The sequence below is a fragment of the Danio rerio genome, chromosome 5 (assembly GCF_052040795.2).
Source record: "Danio rerio strain M-AB ecotype USA chromosome 5, GRCz13ab, whole genome shotgun sequence".
NCBI classification, from domain to species: domain Eukaryota; kingdom Metazoa; phylum Chordata; class Actinopteri; order Cypriniformes; family Danionidae; genus Danio; species Danio rerio.
In genome coordinates this window covers 45,157,773-45,178,283 of record NC_141025.1, presented here as the reverse complement: position 1 = coordinate 45,178,283, position 20,511 = coordinate 45,157,773, and the positions used below count along the sequence as shown (strand labels likewise).

General features: G+C 36.9%; 1 protein-coding gene and 1 long non-coding RNA gene across 7 annotated transcripts in view; both read right to left on the bottom strand.

Annotated features, from left to right (window-relative positions):
- Positions 1 to 20,511, bottom strand: part of LOC147844337 (uncharacterized) — a 528,347-nt gene that overhangs the window by 405,919 nt on the left and 101,917 nt on the right. The window lies entirely within an intron of this gene.
- The window catches only part of rhobtb4 (Rho related BTB domain containing 4), a 75,688-nt gene that overhangs the window by 16,060 nt on the left and 39,117 nt on the right, over positions 1 to 20,511 (bottom strand). For 4 of the 6 annotated variants that reach the window (XR_015490227.1, XR_015490226.1, NM_001099974.2 and 1 more), the window contains 6 exon segments: positions 19,934 to 20,135; positions 18,960 to 19,063; positions 12,872 to 13,057; positions 11,146 to 11,947; positions 10,813 to 11,032; positions 8,271 to 8,389 (listed from right to left, as the gene is read on the bottom strand). Coding sequence is in view for 4 of the 6 variants with exons in the window: in NM_001365558.1 (NP_001352487.1) it covers positions 8,271 to 8,389; positions 10,813 to 11,032; positions 11,146 to 11,947; positions 12,872 to 13,057; positions 18,960 to 19,063; positions 19,934 to 20,135 (1,633 nt within the window). In the remaining 2 variants the exon portion in view is untranslated. 6 annotated transcript variants of the gene reach the window in all.

The following is a 20,511-nucleotide window of genomic DNA, read 5'->3' as shown; positions in this document are numbered from 1 at the left end:
CAAGTTATTAGACTATCAAAAAAAAATATATAGCATAAATTAATTGTAATAATTTTAACCTTAAAATGTTTTTTATTTTATTTATTTTTATTAAAAACAGCTTTCATTCAAGCCAAAATAAAACAAAGCAGACTTTCTATGGAAGAAAAAATATAGGAAATACTGTGAAAATTTCCTTGTTCTGTTAATCATCATTCGGGAAACATTTACACACACACACACACACACACACACACACACACACACACACAAACACAAACACACACACACACACACACACACACACACACACACACACACACACACACACACACACACACACACACACACACACACACACACAGGGGCTAATAATTCTAACTTCAACTGTTTGTATACAGTATGTTTTTTAAATATACATTTTTGTTTTTTTTTTCTATGCCAAAAATCATTAGGATAATAAAGGTGCAGTAGGTGATTGTCTTCAGAAACATTTTTCTTGTGCTGGTTGAAAGTCTCTCCACATTCCAATGAGTAGTTATTAAAGTAAAATATATAAATGTGTTTATATGTATTTTTATATTCTGGGTAAGGCATAAAAATAAAAACAATGTTCATTCAATAAATATTGTCGGACCGACAAATAACTAACGACAGGTAACACAAACTGTCTGTCAACAAATTAAAATTTGAATTTCTGCGCAGCCTCTTTAAGCAGACAGATACATCACTCAATCTACAGCTCACAGAGAGCTGCATCAACCTGAACTTTATTCTGAAAGATCAACGTGGCCTTGTGTCCATGAAAAGAAAGATTTTTTTCTGAAAATACAGAATCAATACTTTTCTAAACCCTGAATTAATATCGGAGTTACTTTTGCACGCTAGAGGAAAAAAGACGTTATGCAGTTCAAAACAACGATATGAGGGGTGACACCACGGCTGAAGTATTTCTTTTAGATAGGTATGTTTTAAAACTATTTTAGCCACGCAAAGCTTATGTACATTGTGTTCTTGTTTATGAATGGGTTTATATGTACAGAGGTATTGTTCAGCAACTGAAAATGTCCGGCAGAAGATCATGGAGTACCTTTCACAGCATCGATAATATAGTCGGTTAAATAGACCTGAGCATTTGTTTAATTGTTCAAGTGAAAAAGGAGATAAACATAAGCGATGAACAAGTATCAGCGAGCACAATTTAAAATGAAGTCACTTATTGTCTTGGTAATGTAAACGTCAGTGTAAAGTAAACAGATGACTTTAGCACTGCTTTATTCGGACCTAATTTTTATTTAGATTAATAACAAAACATCAGTAAATGTGCTCTTCTGCCTAACCAGCTTTACTGAGGTGAAGTTTGATTTATATTCACACATTTGTTCACTTTTAAACAGTGAGAGCCTGTACAGTTTTGGGGAAATATAATTCCTGCACCAGCTGGCCTGTCAAGTACTATGCTTGTTAAAGTGTGTGTCTCCATAGAGTTTTCTAACTGGTGAATGACATGATCTAGTGTTATATCTAATCAGTGTGCGTTTGCATGTTTATGTCTTAAGGAGGCGTGGCTTTGGAAGGCAGGGGAGGATTGTAATATTTCTAAGCTATTAAGCTAATGCTGGCATTCTGGCAGATCACCTACAGCACCTTTAAGTATTGGGGCGGCACAATGGCTTAGTGGTTAGCACTGTCGCCTCACAGCAAGAAGGTCGCTGCTTCGAGTCCCGGCTGGGCCAGTTGGCATTTTTTGTGTGGAGCATGTTCTCTCTGTGTTTGCAAGGTTTCCTCTAAGTTCAATTCAGCTTTATTTGTATAGCGCTTTTACAATGTAGATTGTGTCAAAGCAGCTTCACATAAATGGTCATAGTAACTGGAACAGTGTGGTTCAGGTTTTAGTGTTTAAGTTCAGTTCAGTTCAGTTTAGCTCAGTTCAGTGTGATTTAATCATTACTGAGAGTTCAAACACTGAAGAGCAAATTCATCGATGCGTAGCTCTACCAATCCTAAACCATGCGAGCCAGTGTCGACAGCGGAAAGGGAAAGAAAACTTATAAGTGCTCCGGTTTCCCCCACAGTCCAAAGACACGTGCAAGAGGTGAATTAAATAAACTAAATTTGCTGTAGTGTATGAGTGCCTTTGTGAATGCAAGTATGTATGGATGTTTCCCAGAACTGGGTTGCGGTTGGAAGGGCATTCGCTGCATAAAACATGTGCTGGAATAGGTGGTGGTTCATTCCGCTGTGGCAACCCCTGATAAATAAGGGAATAAGCCAAGGGAAAATGAATGAATGAATATTAAGTAAATAAATATGTTCCATGAATACATTTCGTGAACATATCAAAATTAAATTTTTGATTATTAATTTAATACTAAGACCTTAATTTTCACAACTTTAAATGGCAATTAACTTTTTTCAACCTGATGTCTAAAATTCTCTCAACAAAATGAAACCAATGAAAAGCTTTCAGACGATGCATCAATCTCAATTTTAGAAGTTGGAAACTTTAGGGCCAGACAGAATCTGCAGACATTTTCTGCTATTTCTGTGGAGAATTTTGTAAAAAAAAAAAAAAAAAAAAAATCTGCGGATTTTTGCAAAATTATATTGAGAGTATTGTAACTAACAACTTAATATATAAAAATTAACAAATAATAACTGTTTAACTTTTATAAATGTTTACAATGCAAATCCATCTAAATCCACTTATTTGGTAAACCAAGCAAGTCTCTCATATAATATCTCTATTAAAAGACAGAAAATATTACTTTAAAAACTGTATTGTAAATAAATCATATGAACATTTTCATATTAGTAATAATTATTAGTAAAATTTATTTAAAAGCTGAATAAATATAAATTTGCACACATTTACACAAGTTAATAAACAGACTCAATGATGAACTACAAATTTCCAGATTCCATGTGGGCCTACTCATGAATTTTGTGACTCATTGTTTTGTGGTCCAGGGACACATTGTACACACATGGTAGAGGAAGAAAACAATGAAAACACCTTGAGAAGAAAAAGGGGTCAAGACTCAGGGCAATGTGTGTTACAGAGGAAGTGGTCAAAGGACCCAGACTCTATCAACTAACAACAGCTCTGTACACTGAAACCACAGTCTCTGCTTTGCAAGTCTACATTTTCACTTCATATTTGTCTCACAGGGGAAATGTGACAGCAGACACTTTTAAGCTTCCGTTCGGACTTCCGATAATCACACGGAAGTACGATGAAGTACGATGCTGCTGAAACCAACACCCGAGCATCTTCCATATGTTCACAGACTTCCTGTTTAATGTTCAAAACAACAGAGAATGACCAGCGGGACATTTTGAACAGCTCCATCCGATGTAAACATACGACGCAAAAAGACCTATAAATATAAAATTCTGGTGCTAATAAAGTGTAGACGTTGTTTGGATTTCTAAAGCTACCTTCAGTAATAAGTCTAACCTCAAAAGCCTTGAGAGATATTTCAGCACATTACTAGAATAGTAAAGCTTACATGTGGCAGATCAATCAAGGACAACTCTTGACTCTGTGCGTCACGAACTGAGGTGAAACAATAATGCACTGCTATACACAAGAAACATTTAAGCACAGCCTAGGTAAAATCCACTTACGGGCGATCCGCTTTATTCAGATGAATGACACTTTTTAAATATTTGCCCCCCTGAGGTCTTGCAAGGGCTTAATATCTGGTTATACAACACCTTATGTACTGATTGCTAGCTATACAGACAATGACAAGGGCTTGTGCTATACAAAACCTCACTCTAAAAATAACTGTTCACTACAGTTAGTTACTGTGCCAGCAAGACAAGGACCAGATCACTTTGTCTTTCTTTCAATGTTTGGTACAGGCTTTCTTTTTAACAGCATGGAGCATTTACAAACCCAATGAAGCAACTGCTGAAGCAACACTTGCAAGTGGCATGGCATCACAGAAAAGAGTTTTATTTTTTATTAACTTGGTTGCTTTGAATCGATAACCAAACAACCTCTCTCATATTCCTTGTAAAAATCTGCTACTAATGAGCCTTCTACTGAAAACACACCAAAACATCTTGCATTTAATGTGCACGGAGCACAAATAAAAGACTAAATAAGAGCCTCAGTGTTAGTTACTATACAAACTAATGCATATATACTAGATGTTGATTCACTGGCAACCAAAACAGACATCAAAGAGATGCTATCAGAAAAGTGAAAATTCCCTCATTATTTGCTCACCCTCATGATTTGTATATAATTTAGGGATACATTTATAAAAAAAGATAATTCATATAATGCAAGTGGACAGATCTCTAAGTTGACTGAACAAAATCAATGCCAAAAATATTGAATTAAAAAGCTTGTTGAATAGCACAAACTGAAAACAATAATACACTGAATTAACAAGTTCTTGCATTTTAATGACTTGAATTTCAGAATTTGTATTTTTAGGTCCTGAAATTTAACATATATGTTTATTAAAGCTGTGAATATTTCAACAAAAAAAATATTTCAAACATGTTTTCATACTTGTAAATTAGGTATGAAAATTAATATTAATAATTCCTATTCAATTTCCAGATTTCACTTACAAAATATGCAATACCCTTTAAATATATGATGTATAATATTCAAAAGGCAATTTTCAGTTCATTTTAATTCAGTTCAAATATTGGCTTCCATAAATTCAATGGTTCAAATTTGACTTATTTGACTGATAATATTGAACATTACATCCGGTAAGATTGCAGATTGAAGATCGCCAGCTGCTTTTTCACCAGCAGCTATGTTAAATTTCAGAACCTAAAAATCCAAACTCTGGAATTCAAGTCATTAAAATGCATGAACTTGTTAATTTGCTGTACTATTTGTTTTCAGTTTGTGCTATTTAACAAGCTTTTTAATTCAATACTTTTGGCATTGATTTTGTTCCATAGATGACACTTCAAACGCCATGCAAAATGGAAAAACACGTGTCCCCAGCTATAAAGTCCTAAACTCTTCTGAAGCGAGATGATCCATATTTGTGTGAAAATACTGTTAATGATTATTAAATCTTTTTAAACAATGAACCACTGCTTACTATCATAAGTACATTAATTTTAAGTAAACTTCAGCACTTTGTGAGTCCTCTGTTATCACAACATTCATTTCTAATGTCATTGATTTAATGGGGCTTTATGGATTACGGTCATGTTTGTTTGGCATTGTTTTTGAAGTGTCATCATTAAGACGGCAGTCTATTTGCATTATATAAACAGAGATGGATTATTTAAAAAAATAAATCTGTTTATTGCAAGACAGAAAATCAATTAAATCGGGGATGAAATACACGTAAATACGAATAATTTCTATTCTGGGATGGAGTGTCTCCTAAATAAATCAGACTCCTTAAAGTTCAATTCCTGACCACAGAGCATGTCAAGCTTGTCAAAGCAGCACCAAGTTTACTTGTCTCTGGCCACCTTGTTTTGCTCTCTATTTGACATACTCTCAACCAATGCTGTCAGAATAGAAAATCAGCCAGCATCCTATTTCCAGCATCAGTTTGTACTTGTGCTGTAAGCTTAGATCCCCGTAATGCATGCAATGTTATACAGGGCGATCCTGTTCACCGGCAGGCCTGAACACCTATAACCCAGCCAGTTGTCTCTCTACCACTGCTGTTGCTCAGATTGGTCCCGAGTTCCTGCCCTCAGGGAGCTTGTCTTTCTAGAACTTGAGCTGTCAGCCGGTAGCCCACAGAAATCAGAGAGCGTGCACGGGATAGACCTGGATAGAGTTATGTGCAGGTGAGATAGGCCTCAGTAAGGAATACAGCGAAACCCTACCTTTGACACCTGACTTAATAGTTTTGAATGAAAAATGTATGAGCAACAGTCAATGTATGCCAAGCAGAAACTGTGATGTTAGAAATTAAGTGTCACAGAAAACAAGTGTAACATTGTCAAAAACTGTACTAATTTAATATAAAATGTCTTCAAATATTGTTGAAAAATACTCCTTAGAATATAATTATCTGTGGAATATCTGTGGAATTTTCTGTCAAAACACTGACTAAAACTTTTTTTTGCACATTAGCTTGGCATTTCTGAGGAAGTGACTCGGTCTGAATTCCAGGAAGTATAATGTTTTTATTTATTATTTCCTGTCAATGCAAACTAACCAGTGCCCTGAAACTCACACACAGTGTGTGCATAATGTAAAGACACAGTAGCTGATGGCTCATATATCGACCGGTGCATCTCATTTCACATGGCAATAAAAAAGCAAAATACAATCCAGGTAGAAACTGCACATTCAACCTAGTACATATCATGTAATCATGTTTTGTACAACTACTTGTACCATGTTTTGTAAAAATACTACACTATCCTTTAAATATTATGTGGTCACACCTTATTTTAATGGTTCGTTTGTTGAATTACTGTAAGTTCCATTGCATCTACATGCCAACTGATTCTCAGTGGATTATAAGTAGACTGTTAAGTTGAGGTTAGAGTAAGTTGGCGTGTATTTGCAAAGTTTCTTTTAGTCAGTTAATTGTCTGTTGAAGGAGCAGTAACAACAGATATTAAGCAGACAGTCTACAAATACTCAAACGGGCCATCAAAATAAAGTTTTACCTTTTATATCAGTATTATTTATTAATTCATTTACATTTTGTTTATGTTAAATGTTGATATTTAAAATAAAACTCATTATATTTACTGTTATCAGGCATATGGCAATTTATCAATAAATCATGATAATAAGCATGCACATTATTTATATAGTGGGCAATTCAAATTACAGTGAATATTTATTATTAAATTTGGAAAATTTTTCATTTTAAAAATATTAATATTGTATTTTTCAATGGTGTTCATAACAGTGACAAATGCTTGGAAATTTAATTGCTAACTTAATGGGTTATTGATCCTAGGTGTTCATAGTTGTTTTATAGTTAATAACTGTAACAAAATATTTTTTTTTTTATTAAATATTTTTTTTACAATAAGTCTTGCTTTAATTTTAATCTATTATCTAATGTTTACTAAGGAAAGTTTATTATAAAGAATTACTTATTGTACTTTAAAATCTTTTAATTTGGTTGAAACATTTGTTTACTCTGAACATGTATATATAATTAAGCAATAAACTAAGTATTTTTTGTTACAGTACCTGATAAAGTAACTTTTTTTTTGCAGCTTGGATCAATATTTTGAAATACTCTATATATTTTCATAAAAGCCTAACAAATGAATTGCAATCAAATAATTAGTTCAAACTGCAAAACCTAGCTGATAACCTGCAAAAACGTGTCACTTGCTCAAAATGGATAGCTCATTCCTCAAAAGCAAGTATTGATATCAATGAAAGTGTCATCAAGATGAAAAGTCCTGCCACCATTGCTTATCAACAAGATAGTCAAATGGCTTTGTCCTGCTTTCATTATGACGATTTACTCTGTACATTTCTTCCAATGCAAAAGTCAGATTTTGGTGACACTTCCTGAAAAATCGTCAAGACAGCAATATTTACTATTTGCACAGCCATTTGAAAACTACAGTAAAGTTACACATCATTGCATTTAGTGAGGTATCTGAGTACAAGACACTGAATATGTATGTTTCACATTTTTACTGCATTTGCTCTTCACAATACTAATTTATTCACAGCATTGTGTAAAAGAATTAATACACACTTATTTACAAAAAAGAAAAACTGTAACTACATCATTTCATTTTATAAAGTTGACTGTTGGGTTTTACAGTGTGTTTGGGTAAAATGAAACCTCAAAAGTAGACCAACTCAACGTCTTCAGTTAGTCTACAACCTTATTCACTGCAAATAAATCTGTCAAGACCCCTAGTAGTTTTACTCTCTGGGATACTGAAGCACAGACACAAAGCAGATATATCTCAGCATGGGTTCCCGCTGTCACAGGACCTCCTCTGCCATCTCAGCATCAGCCTGCCTGGAGCGCTCCCCTCAGAGGTCCATTTAGACCTGCAGGGCTGGTAATTCATCCATATGGATGAGATGGTCTCTTGTCGCAGCTGCATCAATGTGGGTCAGGCTGTCATAGAGGTGGCCTAGTTTTAACTACCTGTGCCACTTTTTTTACTGGGATCTGTCAGAGCTCCAGGGTAGGAAGGATCGAGGTGACTGAGTATGATCATTACGTTGTAGAAACCATAAATAATTTTAGGCAAAACTTGTTGTCACCAGTTTCGGTTAAGATTGAGATTGAGTTAGTGACCCCGGCGAAAATAGCACCATGAAATATGAATCAATGCAAGCTTACCTCCTCAATGTAACTCTCCATGAAGGATCCACGAAACATGGCTGCCATCCAGTCACAACTTGAGATGAGCAGAGGCTTGTGGGCTGGCAGATATCCGTCGTCCAATTGAAACACCACATCTAAAACCGGGGGGAAAAGAGCAGACATCTCGGCGTGTGTCACAGAGTCGAGGCTACAGAGGGGGAAGACAGGTGGACAGACAAACACAAAAAGACAGACGGAGAGACAGATAGACACACAGACCAATAATAAATAGACAGATTGACAAGGGTAAGGAGAAGAAGACAGAAAATGCGAAGGGAGGGCCAGACTGGCACCATATAGGGTGCCGATTTTTTTTTAGAAGCGAATCCTTTCGAGACTGAAACGGATGACTGAATGTGATCACTGTCGCTCACCAATACCATTAAACAGCAGATGATGTGGGACAGGTTGTTTAGGAGTATGCTGAGTGTAATCAGTAGGGCATGATGGGAAAACGCACCTAATTACTATCAATGCAGATTTGTAGTCTGACAAGGAAAGCAAATAAAGCTAAATGATTCCATTTATAAACTTCCACATACCCAAAGGGAATGTGCAAGAAATTGTCAGGCCACAATTGAGATGAAAATTGTTCTGGTTTTCAAAACATGAGAAGCGTCTTCATGGTTGGGTAATGACAACAAATGCCGTAAAACAAATAGGTGTAAGTTGACAGAACAGGAATGTTGGAAAAAGTTAATTATGACATGCATGCACACAACACACAAGACGTGGAAACAATGAAGAGAGAACCCCACCACACAGAAAGTGCAAACACATTCACAGTATGCAAATATTCACTGAAAGCAATGAAGGGACAGTTTAAAATACTGTAATTGACTGTTCAGGGCATGAACTGTTCTTTTCCAATTCCACTGGATTCAGGAATTGAGAAATAGAACTTATGAAACTCAAGTTCATTACTTTTGGAATGGTATATGCTGACAAGTAATGGGTCTTGCTAACTAGAAAATAACACCAGAACCTTGTAAAGAATTAGCACAATTCACATTAAAACAGTTAAAGGAACACTCCACTTTTTTGAAAATAAGCTCATTTTAAAATTCCCTTAGTTGGGCACCATTTTTTAATCCATTCAACCGATCTTTGTGTCTAGCAGGAGTCTATCAATTGGACTAAACCATTAGCATCTTGCTCAAAAATAACCAAATATTTTCGATAAAATTTCTATGTAAAGTTTGACACCTAAATGCATTGTTTACAAAGACCGACAAAAAGAAAAGTTGCTCTTTTCGATGCCTATTTACATAGGAACTATACTCTCATTTCGGCAAATAATCAATGAACTTTGCTGCTGTACCATGGCTGCAGCAGACAAAATCATATTACGAATCAAATAAAAATTGGCTAGCTTCTGTGTATTTTAGTTCAAACAGATACTGTTCCGGATATACACCAGGATATGCAGTAAATATGTTCTGAATGGTCCCTCACAGATGTCTCCTAAGTTGCAAAACATGCTCCCTGTGCAAGCAAATGGTTACGTTTGTTAGATTAACAGAGGCCACAGCCATATCACCCTGCAGGCGAAGACCAGTTTCTAACTGAAGCTAAGCAGGGCTGAGCCTTGTCAGTGCCTGAATGGAAGGCCACATGGGAAAACTAGGTTGCTGTTGAAAGTGGTGTTAGTGAGGCCAGGAGGGCAACTCAACCTGTGGTCTGTTTGAGTCCTAATGCCCCAGTAAATTGAAGAGGACACTATACTGTTAGCAGGCACAGTCTTTCGGATGAGACATTAAACTGAGGTCCTGACTCTCTGTGGTCATTAAAAACCCCATGGTGCATTTGGTAGAGAATAGAGGTGTAACCTTGGTTTCCTGACCAAATTCCCTCATCCTTATCCATCATGGCCTGGCAATTATCCCCATCCACTGAATTAGCTCTATTACTTTCTCTCCACTCCTCCTATAGCTGGTTTGTGGCAAGCGCAACAACGCAGTTGTTCTGTGGCCACTGTAACATCATCCAAGTGGATGCTGCACACTGACGGTGGTGTGGAGAGACCCCCCCCCCCCCAATGATTGTGAAGCACTTTGGCGCCATACATGATAAATGCTATATATAAATACACATTACTTACTAGAGGTTTGCCAATTGCCTGCATAATATCATTGTGCCTGCTGCAGCTAAGTTACACCAGCAGAGGTCCTTTTGTTCCATTTTCAAAGATTATATTGTTCCATTTTCAAAGATATGTTCAAAATGAGTGTTCCTTTAATTAGTAAACAAAATCAATGTGAATTGTTTATTAATTCAATTAGCGACAGCAGTTACTGGAGTTAGAAGTTAAAAACTGAACAAAAGACTTGATTCAGTTTCTCAGTGTAAAACGGTACAACAACAGATCATTTATCAGAATTTGTTACAGTTTGTCAGAAAACTGAGGCTACTTTGTCCTGGATGTTAAACCATTTTCAATAAAATATAGTTTGTCTGACTCTGTTGGCAATAAGATAGATATCTAATACAAGGTTGTCACTGATATGGGATTACCTACCAGCAAATGTGCCCTTGCTCAGGCACTCTTTGATGCGGTTGGCACGACGCACATGGAAGGCTTTGGTGATCTCCTGGTTCATGAAGCTCTCTCGGTTCAGCACATTAGCCACCATCATACGCAGGTCGAAGACCTCCAGAAGCTCAGCAATGGTGGCCACCTGCATTAGGTCCCCACGTCTCTCATCCAGATGACCAGTGTAAAGGTACTGCAGCACTGCCTGAAAAAGCCAAAAGAGGAGACAATCTGTAATGTGATGCTGCGGTTGACAATTTAAGGAGATTCTTAGAAAACATGCAATGACATCACAGGTCAATCGAAGTTTGTTCTTACCTGAAAAGGCCCTTTCTGAATGAGATCATCCATAGACACTACTGTCATCAGTCTCGGCCGACCTGTCACAGGGTCGTCCACCATCTCCAGGTACACTCCCAAGAAACCACGGCCCCATCCTAAAAGGGCACGGCCTGCTCCAAGGGTTCCTGCAGAGTACTGACCCTTGGCAGGCAGAGCGTTATCACTCTGTGAAGTCCTCAGTGAGCCCTGCTGTAACATAAGCAACCTATTCGCCCCCCTAGTGCCCCCATCCCCGTCCTTTTCAATGTCCAGACTCTTGGTTCGTCCAGCCTGTTCTTTGGCTCCTCTTCGGCTCTGCTCCTCTTCCTCGCTCCCCTCAGAGCTTTCCTCATGCTCATTCTCCATCCCTGCTGCTCCAAGGTCCATAGTGAACAGGTCGTAGAACTTTGAGCAGGAAGTGGCAAGGTACACCTTGTGGGCGAAGACGCGAGTGGTTCCGGCCTGGAGAAGAAACAGGACATCTGCACACAGCGGCTGGCAGAAAAGAGAATCAGGAGCTTCTCCATCTGCGGGAGGTGGATCAGGGATGCCCACCACAGGCCGTGGCGGTCTGGGGGGAAGGAAGGGGGCTTGGAGGAGGGGGCGTTGCACTTTCTTTAAATGGGACTTCCAGAATTGAAGGTGGCGCCGAGAGATGAGTGCAGCACGGATAGCGTTGTCAAACACATCCTTCACACCGAACTGAGCAACAATGCTTGTTTCATAGTATGGAACGCCAAGTTCTTTAGCAACCTCGTGGCCTCGCTCTGGGGGCAAGATGTCTGTAGGTTTGATGGGTCTATGAGGGCAGAGTTAAGGTAAAAACATAATTAAAAAGAAATTGAGATCCCTGACATTCATCAAGGCTGCAATGAAAATAGTTTTTATATTTTATCATGTTTTAAATGTATTTTATTTCTCTGAGGGTACAGATTAATTTTCAACAGTCTATACACTTTCTTGTAGCCTTTAGGAATCATTCTAATATCATATCCTGCTGTGCAAGAAACATTTCTTGGTTGAAAACAGATATTTTTCACAGATTTCTTAATATACAGAAAATTCATTTATTTTAGAGAGACAATTTATAACATTACAAACAAATTTATTGTCAATTTTGGCTATACTGAAATAAAAACAAGTGTTTACTTTTTGTGAAATAGGTATTTATATTTCTATGTAAATGTAAGCATTCTGACAGTTTAATATTTTGAATAAATTATAATACAATACATATGTATGCCAATGATGAGAGACAACATGGACCTCTATATTTACCTAAACAACATACAAGCAACATATATGTCATTATAGCAAATAGACTTAATTTCAAACAACCCTATACTGTCATTTTAAAATGAACAAATAATTGCAGTTTAAAATGGAAAGAAATAATACAGAAAGTAATAAATAATGCCTTTATGAATATGAATATCGGGGGCCCAAGGTTAGCTTTAAAATAAAAATTGCTTAATATAAAAATATTATTAAATTATGGATTTCCCCACAAAATCTCTCACTTATAAATACGTCAGATCAGTTAAGAGTTTTATTCAATTAATTTTGTTTAAAGTCAGGACAAGCTATCAAATGCCAACTGAGCATAAAAACCCCAAAAATGTGCCAGACCCCTGTCAAAACAGAAGCTTTTGAAAACTTTTCAAGCTGCAAGTTAAAAATGACAGAATGTGTGCTCTGAGTAGGTGCAGGATGTGGTCCGTACTTGGCCAGAGGCCGCCTTGCCCGGTTAACAGCATCCAGATCAGCGTAGCGCAGGTCCAGCTGGCAGCCCACCAGGATGATCGGGGTGCGGGGGCAGAAATGCTTAATCTCAGGGAACCACATGGTGCGGACATGGCGCAGGGAGTTTGGATTGGCCAAAGAGAAGCACAGGACTACCACATCAGATCTGAAGACATACAGAGAGAAAGAATTCAGTCTATTTTAAGAGAATACATCCGAAGAAAGCATGTAACAGGCAGAGAAACTGGCAAACCCTGGACACTTATCGTCCTACACAGAGGCTTTAAAATGGACTGTGAATCACAGTTTTGGAACAAAACTGTGAAATGCACCAAACAACACTATACTGTGAGTGAGATACAAAGACTTGTATTATTAATGAAAATGATTTAATGTGCGATTTTACATATGGCACTATAATATTTATTGATCATAAAGATTAACCGTTAGCATTTTAGTCATTTTAACTGTGAAAGATTGTTCTGCGAAATGACAAATCACAGTACAGCCACTTTATTTAGGCCTAAACGACCTTTATAAATGACAATGGTTGTGTGTACTAACGCATGTGTGCCTCTCCAGTAAATATGCGAGCATGAAAGATGTTGTGCAAGTCATTTAGTATCTCGTCTGACTCAATAACCAGCTCTGGTCTAATAATAGCGGATGGTCTGACCATGTCATATTTCACAGCTGCGCTCACAACATGCTCATCATGTGAGACCAGCATACACAAGACTGACTAATGGAGCACCACATTGTTGTTGTAATGTAAACAGACTTAATCTAGTGAATTTCATCACAAGTACGCAGTTGTACTGGAAAGTGATCATGCACATGTTTATAGATATGACAATCCGTGTTTCTTACATGGCATTACTGAGGTATTTTATTTTTCTTTGATATAATCTTTTGGAAAATACAACATGAAGTAAAAATAAAGATGATTACTGTTTTGAAACAATATGGCTTCCTCAAAAAAATGACTTTGTTTTGGGGAACATCTTGTAGGCCCACACGGAATCACAGCAAGCATTGTATATTATTAAAATATGTCTAACAGACGTCTAAACATAGTCATTTTGGCTAAAACAAGGCTACATTTGGGCTGTCAATAAAAATCTAATAGGCATCTAAGTATATGCCAAAACAAATAACGAGAAATGAATCCCAACACAAAGTTTGTCTAATCTGTCTATTTGACAACCAGTGTAGTTTTGAGATATTCTTAGATGTCTATTAAATCTTCACTGACAGCCCAAGTTTAGAATTGTTTTAGCCAAGCTGTCTACATTTAGATGTCTATTAGCCATCTATTAAACAGAAAAATGTTTGCTGGCAATGGTCATTTTGGGCTGGGATTGCCTATGGACAACGTACGCTAGATTGGCAAAGCTCAAACAGCATTTTATACCACACAAACACAGTGGTTCTCAACCTTTTGGACTTTAAAAGGCCCACTATTTTCTAACTGAATATTTAAAGCTTGCCCTTCATATATACATTTTACAATTTAAAATAAAAGTTCCAAAAATGGGGTTTATGCACTGATGCCAAAGATTAGAAGAACCAAAGAGTCTGTCAGTGAACAGTTTTTAAAAGAACCAATTTTGTTCGTGTATAGATAATTTTAATAATATAAAAGATACTATTTATTGCTGTAAAAATCCTTTTCTGGAATGGAAAATTTCTGAATGATGGCATAAACATTTCTACAAAAACGGCTGGTATCATTATTTTCTTTATAAAGATTTCAGAATCTCTTGATTTTAAGAGTGCATTTACATTGTAATTTACATTAGGATTTAATATTGATCAGAATATATCAGAGTGACTTAAAAGTAAATTGATGAATTATATATATTATAATATAATATAATATAATATAATATAATATAATATAATATAATATAATATAATATAATATAATATAATATAATATAATATAATATAATATAATATATTAAATGATGCTCCATTAGACATTTTCCCCTATAGTGGGCTTCAGAACTTTGATTGAGAACCAGTGAACAAAGGTGCAAAGAATTTTACAACCTCAAGTTCAAAGTCAACATCCTGAATCTCCTGAGAATGCTTGCAAGTCTATGTGGAAATGGGCCAAAGATAAGAAAATTAAAAAACAAAATGAACAGAGCAACACGCATCCACAATCATTCACCATCTCTGAGCGCATAGTGTTGTGGGTCATAAAGGACTGTGTTATGTAATCAGTGTGTGTGGTGTTCAGTAGAGCTATGTGGAGCATGTCTAAGTTCAAACTCCTGACTGCGTGTCTGCTTGACTACACTGTAAACACACAGACACACATATCTAACATTGTGAGAACAGTGATAATGTAAACTATATTATTTGTAAAAGTACAGTAATATGGTAGTCCCATAGATTTAAAAAATCCTGGTCTCAACTGTCAATACTATGATATACTATCATACAGTTCCCTCAATGTACCAATCTGATGAAGTATATATACTATATTTTAGTTTATACATCTATACATGTGATCTATATATTTATGTATAAACATGACTCAGCAAGGGTTTCCCCGCTGAGTCATGGTTCTTCTAGAGGTTTTCTTTTAAACATCTAAATATGTTATATTCTTTCACAATGTGCCTCACAGTTCTTTCACAATGTGTTTTGCCGATTTCTGTCTACAAATAATTAATGCAGAAAGTGAGACTTTGATAATCATTTTCAAGAAATGTTCAATGTGTCTGTGTGGGTGTGTATTTAGCTTAAGTAAAAGACACTGGGGGTGAAGGTCAAAAGATTCTGTTTCCATAACAGGGCGCCACCATTAATAGTGCTTTATCAGCTGACTACATCTGCCCTGGTACCACACACACACACACACACACACACACGCACACACGCACGCATGCACGCACGCGCACACACACACACACACACAACACAAAACACAACACAAACACACACACAGACACACAGACAATACAACACACACACACACACACACACACGCGTATTTCACGCATATTGCTTGTTTTGTGCTCTCTCTCCTAAAATCATGCCACATTCACAACACTATTGCATTATTAATTTGCTAGATGATTTACACTTAAATAAAATATTCACTTTTCATGTTCTATTAGTATCATGTATACACTTATGTTCAAATGTTTGAGGTTAGAACTAAAGGAATGAAAAATGAAGTACACTAATCAAATGTCCCAGCAAGGCATTAATAAAGGTACAAAAGGCCTTAACATTTCACAAAATATTGATAATAAAGGAGTTTCTAGAGCACCCAGGGCCGGCGCGTCCATAGAGGCGACCTAGGCGGCCGCCTAGGGCGGCAGTATACAGAGGGCGGCATCCCCGACACAACCCTCACCCCTCACCACCCGCGCCCTCAGTTATATCCGCGTCTAGGGCGGCGTCTGCAACACTACCCTCACCACCCGCGCCCTCAGTTATATCCGTGTCTAGAGCGGCAAAATAGAGAGGGCGGCGGCGTCCGCGACAGCTCCCTCGACACCCCCCCTCGCTTTCACTTTAGGGTTGAGGGCGGCATAACCGTCCTTTGCCTAGAGCGGCAGTTCAGCTTGCTCCGGCCCTGAGAGCACCTAATTAGAATGATTGAAAGTGACATTGAAGACTGCTGAATGCCTGCTATAAAAAGTTTCAAGATTAGACACAAGTAATAAAAAAAACAAATGCATGAAAAAATACATACGGCAGAAGCTTATTCATTAAAAAATATGCATTGTTTAATATATGCACCGTTATTTACTGATAGTTGATAAGCCAGCTCTGGGATTTCTGGTGAACTGTCAAGATACAACATTAAGAATATAGACTACTTGATCTATCCAAACTTTGAATGGGATCACACACACCTGACATGACTTGATGCACTAACATTCTTTTGATGTCCATTACATTAACAGTCCAACCACAAACATTAAACTACATCCTGTTTCATAATCACAATTTGTTGCTTTTGTTTCTCAGTTTCTTAGTTTCAGTTTCACTTTATAAACAAGGCAAACTATGATTGCATTTTCCTCCCTATCCGAAGATGTAGACATTTTCCATGTAATTTTCCATTTAAACAACTTAATTAAGTTGCTCTGGCTATTTAGCACTTTAACAAGAGCGATTTGGCCTAAAATCTCAATCTTGATTAATTGAACATATTAACTCAATTACAATTAATGAACGATTATTTTATTTATTTATTTATTTATTTATTTATTTATTAGCCTCATCATTCACAGATAAGTTTTGTAGAGTAAATGTGCCCACAAATTACCGGTGAAAGATTTTTGAATGAAGGGATACTTGATTTAAAAAAAAAAAAAAATGAAGAAAACACGCACTCTCCTTTTTGTGATTCATAATGAACATTAAAATTGAACAACTGAAATTAAAATTCACATAAAACCACCTAAAACCAACAGTCACTTTTTTCTTATAAAAAGTGAAAATTAATACCTTGCACTTTTGGAGACAAAATAAATTATTTTCAGTGTTTTTCATATTAAAAGTAGAAAATAAGGCTTGTAGTAGCCACCAATAACCATTATTTACCACTCAATTTTTTTCTTATTGAGGATTTCAAGTGCCCAATAAAAGATTAGGATGGAACACTGATGCATCTGACAAATTTATGATTTGGGGCTTTTGGCTTTTCATAAAATCTAAATAATTTTGCAGTCAAACGCAAAGGAAACATTGACAATACACTACTCTTTCTTTTATCACACTTCAATTTGTGTCTGTAAATTTCATTACATATTTTTAAAGGCCGTTTTCTCAAAAGGATTTTTTTCTCCTGCCCCTGTCCCTGAGCATACTGCACTTGTACATCTTCACTTCAACAGAACTTACAATTACACACAATTTTAACTGATACAACATTTTATTCAGCCAAAAATTGTAAAAGTTGTAATTTGCTTTTAGATTGTTTGTTTTTGGGCTGTTCACAGAATTTTATTTCAGGCTCATTATGTGGCTCTAACATGGTAACAAAAACTTAAATTGATGTTCGAATTTTTCTTCCAAAACGGAAATAAATAAATAGCAAATATGCAAGTTCAATGATTGCATATTCAATGAAACTATAAACTCAATAACTTGTAACTAAAAAACAATATAAAACTATTTGCAATTCTTAATGACGTCGACCAGCTGGGGAAGTACATTGATAACTATTAGCTAATTGTTTCACTCCGTTGACCTGGAGTGTCTTGCATGAATTGATTATTGATTACACTGAAAACTAAGTATAGCACTATCGATGCTGCTAAAGTGAATTGAAAATATGGCCTCACTAACACTAAGTGGCATTACACCAAAAGTCTTTTAGTTAAAGCTTACATTATTGCTCAAGTTCATAAAGCATTCCACGCATTTGGACAATTAAAATTCATTTTTATAATAAGCCAAGACCTAGCACAGATGGCCTGTTTCGGGTATATTTTCTATTTAATATCACTAAATTCTATATTCCCAAGTGAGTCTTAGATGTCTAAACACTTCTTGGAAGCACTGTAAGCATTTAGGAACAGTGTCAATCTCCCTCGTTCTCTGCTTGGCTCAGTGGCTTCTGTGATCTGCAGCACTGCACTGCCCTGAGCCAAAGCACCACTGCTGATCCACTGATCCTCCGCTGCCCTGTGCTGCGCTCAGAATAAGAGCCTTCATGCAGCGCTCTTTGGCTAGGCTTACAGCACATTACCTTCCCAGCTGGGAGGATTAGGGCAATAACCAATGCTTGGCAGGGCAACACATGCCTCAGCCAAGAGTGGAGAGATATCAAGAAAAAAAATGGAAGATTGATATTGCGGAACAAGTATTGTGTTTGTGTGTGTGTGTGTGTGTATGTGTGTGCATGTGGATATGTTTTTATATTCCAGTGCGGAGTTACAATTGGATCCACACAGACTCATGGGGACATTTGTCACCATTGGGACCTAAATTGAGGGCATGCGAGTATCAAGGGTTCAGTTCTGTGCCCCTGTGGTAAACACACATCCCATAGCATTTTAAGATCAAGACGAGCTTCATATTGTGTGACTGACCTGCCATATGCAAAGCGTCTGTCTTTGTGATGATCTCCAAATGTGTCCCACAGCCTGAGGGAGACACTGACCTCATCCACCACATCTCGGGACCTCTCCAGCACCTAGACAAAACACTTAAACCACTTAGTGAGGTTTCATTGTACCACTACATCAATGCAAAAACATTGTAATCAGATTTTATTAAGCTGAAAGTCAGTTGTTTTCATTTCTCATTCGACATTTAGTTTATTTAAAAAGTGTCATTAGACTATTAGTAGACTTTTAGCTTAGGGCTAGAAGAATAAGTCTAGTAAAACTAGACATATTCAACATTCTACATGCACAAGTAGATTGTGAGGTAAAGTCACCGATCAATAATAGATCAGTGGTGAAGGTATTACTAAAATAAACTTTTACGCAAATTTCTTATCTGCAAAGACAGTCTAGGGTTATTATGGTTAACTGAAAGTAAAATAATAAAATTAACATTAACTATAATCATTCACTAAAAAAGAATAATGCTAGCTTCATTAACATAAAATCATATATGGTTTGCCTAGATCGTTTGTACTGGTTTTTGTGTGCCGTTTGTGAGTCTGTGGGTCTGCAGCTGGATATTATTGGATTTTCCCGTTTTATTTTTTTCATAAATAGTTAGAACCACATGAGAGCGCCCTCTGACTCTCAGGGGATATTTACTACTGATCATAGAGTTGTGCTTCCCAAATAACATGTGCATAACAATACCAGCTTTGCTTAATCACATTTGCGACATCATTTCGAATGAATTACCAAGCCCTATTTACAACCGTTCTATTTTTACTCAAGTTTATAAATACACTGGTAAAACAGTCTGTAATCCATTGCCATGTTTATATTTACTTTATCTTTGTCACTTCACTGATTTGCCTTCTGACAATTGAGATGTACAGAATTTACATCAACACTTATTGCTCTTCAACATGTACACAATACGCCAAAGGTCTACCCACCTCCTGGCACACTCGGTATTGGTCGATGGCCCAGACAGTTGGCACGTGGGTGGCAAGCAGCTGGTACTGAGTAAGGGTGGCATTGCAGGCACGGGCACAAATCAGCCGGGTCTTGCCCACCGCGTTATCACCCACCACCACACACTTTATGGTCTCCACATTAGGTCGCTCATAATCTGTGTCTATATCCATGGAGAGGGCCCTACAAGAGATGGAGAAAGAAAATTAACACACTTTTCTAAAAACAAACACACACACACACACACACACACACACACACACACACACACACACACACACACACACACACACACACACACACACACACACACATATCAGTCGGAAAAAGATAATTTGATGCATTCACATCGGTGACTCAAAACAACATCCACATTAATGAATGGTGTCATCAATACTGACTAGTCATTCGCCAAATGTTCAAAGTTTAAACTAAAATCTAGGTCAGGAGCTATTTCTGTCTGAGGAAGGAACCACAAAGATAGACAACACAATTCTGCACTTGGCTATAACGCATTTTTAAAGTGTGTGAGTTTCAAAGTCACTAACAAGTGCATTTT